General features: G+C 55.1%; 1 protein-coding gene across 1 annotated transcript in view; it reads right to left on the reverse strand.

The window, feature by feature from the left end:
- Positions 1-1591: 1591 nt before the first annotated feature.
- Positions 1592-3792, reverse strand: part of LOC113980367 (40S ribosomal protein S19) — a gene marked incomplete at its 5' end in the record, with an annotated part of 2893 nt that continues 692 nt past the window's right edge. The window contains 3 exons of the mRNA XM_027707585.1: positions 1592-1647; positions 1796-1850; positions 2540-2723. Of these exons, the coding sequence (XP_027563386.1) occupies positions 1621-1647; positions 1796-1850; positions 2540-2723 (266 nt within the window). The remainder of the gene's footprint in view (positions 1648-1795; positions 1851-2539; positions 2724-3792) is intronic.

Genomic DNA, 3792 nt, shown 5'->3' on the forward strand with positions numbered 1-3792 from the left:
GGGGGGCCGTGGCCTCCTCTCCCCCAGCCCTGAGGGGATCCTGGCTGAGGGAGCGGCAAAACCGGCTCTGCCACGGCCCCGAGGCGCGGGAGGAATCGGTGACACCCTTTGGAAGGGGTGAAGGTTTGAAGGGGTGCCAGGGGGGGTCACCCTTTGTCCCCTCAGCGGGTCAGGCCGCCATCACCCCACACGGCCCTGAGGGCGAGCTCACCTACAGGGGGAAGGGGGGGTGTCTCAAGCCGCCGCAGGGACACCCTGAGGGTGTGACAGAGAACCCCACACGCGTGTGAGGGCTCGGAGGCGGCGGCAGCAGCGGGAATTCCCCGCTCGGAGCCCGCGGATCCATCGCGGATCCATCGCGGATCCGCCGCTTCCCCCCGTGAGGGGCCGCGGACAAAATGGCGGCGGCTCCTGAGGCGCCTTTCCCGCCCTTTCCCAGGCCACGCCCCCCCCGCGCGGCGATCCGACCAATCGGCGAGCGCCGCGGCGGCCTTTGCCCCGCCCACTCCCGGCCCCCTCAGGGAGCGGCGGCGGCGGGAGGGGAAAAACGGAGCCTTTTCTGAGGGATAAAACCTCGTGTTCTGAGGTAAAAACCGGCGCCTTCCGGGGGGAACGCGCGTTTTCTGAGGGAAAAAACGCTTTTTATAAGGAGAACTATCATTCGCTGGGGCAAACCCCTCTTTTTGGGGGTTAAAACCTCGTTTTTCTGAGGCGAGCCCCTCTCTTCTTCTCAGAGGTCAAAAAATATCCGGTTTTTTGGCGTGAACCCTCGTTTTCCTGACATAAAGCCCCATTTACTGAGGCGACCCCCTGTTTTTGGGGGGTTTAAACCTCATTTTTTGACACAACCCCTCATTTACGGACACAAACCCCTCGTTTCGTGCGATTAAAACCTCATTTCCAGGGGTAAAACTTCACTTTCTGAGGCAAACCCTTCGTTTATGGCGGGTTAAAACCTCATTTTCTGAGGTAAAACCCCCCAGTTTTCTGGGGTAAAGCACCGTTTTATGACGTAAACCCCTCATTTTTCTGAGGCAAACTCTCATTTACTGAGGCAAACCCCTCAATTTTGGGGACAAACGCCTCGTTCCGCAGGGTTAAAACCTCATTTCCTGCAGTAAAAGGTTGTTTTATTGAGACGAACCCCCATCTTCTGAGGAAAAACCCCTCATTTTCTGAGGTAAAACCTTTGCTTTCTGAGGTAACCCCTCAGTTTTTGGGGTGAAAGCCTTGATTTTCTCTGGTAAAAACCTCATTTTCTGAAAAAAAGATCTTTATTTTCTGGGGTAAAACCTAATTTTTCTGAGGCAAACTCCTCGTTTTCTGAGCCAAAGTGATTTTGAGCTGCTTTCCCACCAATTATGGGCTTTTTCCCACTATTTTGAGACCGTTTTTTGGGATTTCACTGAAATTTAGGGACGTTTCCCACCAATTTGGGGCCGTTTCCCTCCCCTTTTTCCCCCCTCCCGCTCCTCATTTTGAGGTTTTTCCCAATTTTTCGGGATCCCTGCTGGGAATTGAAGCTTTTCCCCCCCAGTTTTGGGGCCGTTTCCCCCCGTTTTGGGTGTTTCCCCACAAACACAACTCCAGCTCAGGGGGGTTCAGAGTTTATTGGTTCCCTCAGTGCTTCTTGCTGGCGGCGGCGACCTGGGAATGGGGAGAAGAACAGGGAAAATGGGAAAAAAGGCCCCAAACGGCCCCATCCCGGGAATGGCCCCAGTCCCAGGAATGGCCCCAAAATGGTCCCAATCCTGGGATTGGCCCCAAATCCTGGGAATTGGCCCCAAAAACTCACCTGCCCCGCGATGCGATCCAGGTCCCGCTGCCCCTGCGGAGTCAACTTCCGACCCCTGGGATGGGGAAAACCGGGAATTAAGGGGGAAAATGGGATAGAAATGGGGAAAATGGGATAGAAATGGGGAATTAATGGGCAAAATGGGATAGAAATGGGGAAAATAGGGGGGGAAAATGGGATAAAATTGGGGGAAAATGGGATGGAAATGGGGGCAAAAAGATAAGAACGGGAAAAATGGAAAAATAAAGAGTATGATATTGGGAAAAGGAGAATTTAAAGGGAAAACCAGGAAATGAAGGAGAAAAAAAATGAGAATTAAAGGGGGAAATGGGGATTTAAAGGGAAAATTGGGATTTCAAAAGGGAATATGGGGGTTAAAGGGATGGGGATTTAGAAGGGAATATGGGGATTTAAGGGGAAAATAGGAATTTAAAGGGAATATGGGGATTTAAGAGGAAAATTGGGATTTAAAAGGGAATATGGGAATTTAAAGGGAAAATTGGGATTTAAAAGGGAATATTGGGATTTAAAAGGGAATATTGGAATTTAAAGGGAATATGGGGATTTAAAGGGAAAATGGGAATTTAAAAGGAGAATTTAAGAGGAATAAATGAGAAGGGAGAATCAAAATGGGGGAAAACTGGACCAGGAAAGCAGAAAACGGGGCGAAAACGAGGGAAATGGTCAAAGTGGGGGTGGGGAGGGTGAGGGTCCCAAATCCCGGCGTTTTCCCCCCAAACTGACCCGTCCTGGTCCTTCTCCACCACCTTGAGGGCCTCGAGCGCCTGCAGGACCCGTCGGGCCACGGCCCCGGAGCCGCGGCTGAAGTGGCTGGGCCGGACCCCGCGGCGCTGCCGCCCCCCGTAAACCTTGGCCATGGAGCCAACCCCCGCCCCGCCTCGCAGGTACAGGTGACGGGCCGTGGAGGCTGCGGGAATATCGGGAATGGGGGGAATTAACACCGGGATACAGCGGGAAACACCCCCCAGGGAATGGGAGCCACCCCTGGGAATGACTCCTGAGACCCCCCCAACACCTTGGCCATGGAGCCAACGCCCGCCCCGCCTCGCAGGTACAGGTGACGGGCCGTGGAGGCTGCGGGAATATCGGGAATGGTGGGAATTAGCGCCGGGAATGGTGGGAATTAACACCGGGATACACCTGCTGGGGAATGGGAGCCACCCTTGGGATCGACCCCTGAGATCCCCCAAACCCGGCCATGGAGCCAACCCGGTACCACCCTGCAGGGACGGGGGATGTGGAAGGGTGGGAATACTGGGAATGGTGGGAATTAACGCCGGGAATGGTGGGAATTAACATCGGGATAAACCCCCTTGGGGAATGGGAGCCACCCCCTGGGAATGAGCCCTGAGACCCCCCAACACCTTGGCCATGGAGCCAACCCGGTACCACCCCAAATACAGGGGAGGTGGATGGAGTAGGAATACTGGGAATGGTGGGAATTAACACTGGGAATGGTGGGAATTAACACCGGGATACACCTGCTGGGGAATGGGAGCCACCCCTTGGGAATGACCCCTGAGACCCCCCAATGCCTTGGCCATGGAGCCAACCCCGGTACCCCCCCCCAGGTACAGGTGCCGGGCCGTGGAGGCTGCGGGAATATCGGGAATGGGGGGAATTAGCGCCGGGATACAGTGGGAAACGCACCCTGGGGAATGGGAGCCACCCCTGGGAACGATCCCAACACCTTGGCCATGGAGCCAACCCGGTACCACCCCAAATACAGGGGATGTGGAATGGGTGGGAATGCTGGGAATGGTGGGAATTAACACCGGGAATGGTGGGAATTAACACCGGGAATGGTGGGAATTAACACCGGGATACACCGGGAAACACCCCCTGGGGAATGGGAGCCAACCCTGGGAACGACCCCTGAGACCCCCCAACACCTTGGCCATGGAGCCAACCCGGTACCACCCTGCAGGGACAGGGGATGTGGAAGGAGTGGGAATACTGGGAATGGTGGGAATTAA

Source organism: Neopelma chrysocephalum, unplaced genomic scaffold (assembly GCF_003984885.1).
Source record: "Neopelma chrysocephalum unplaced genomic scaffold, ASM398488v2 Primary Assembly neopelma1_93873, whole genome shotgun sequence".
NCBI classification, from domain to species: Eukaryota; Metazoa; Chordata; class Aves; order Passeriformes; family Pipridae; genus Neopelma; species Neopelma chrysocephalum.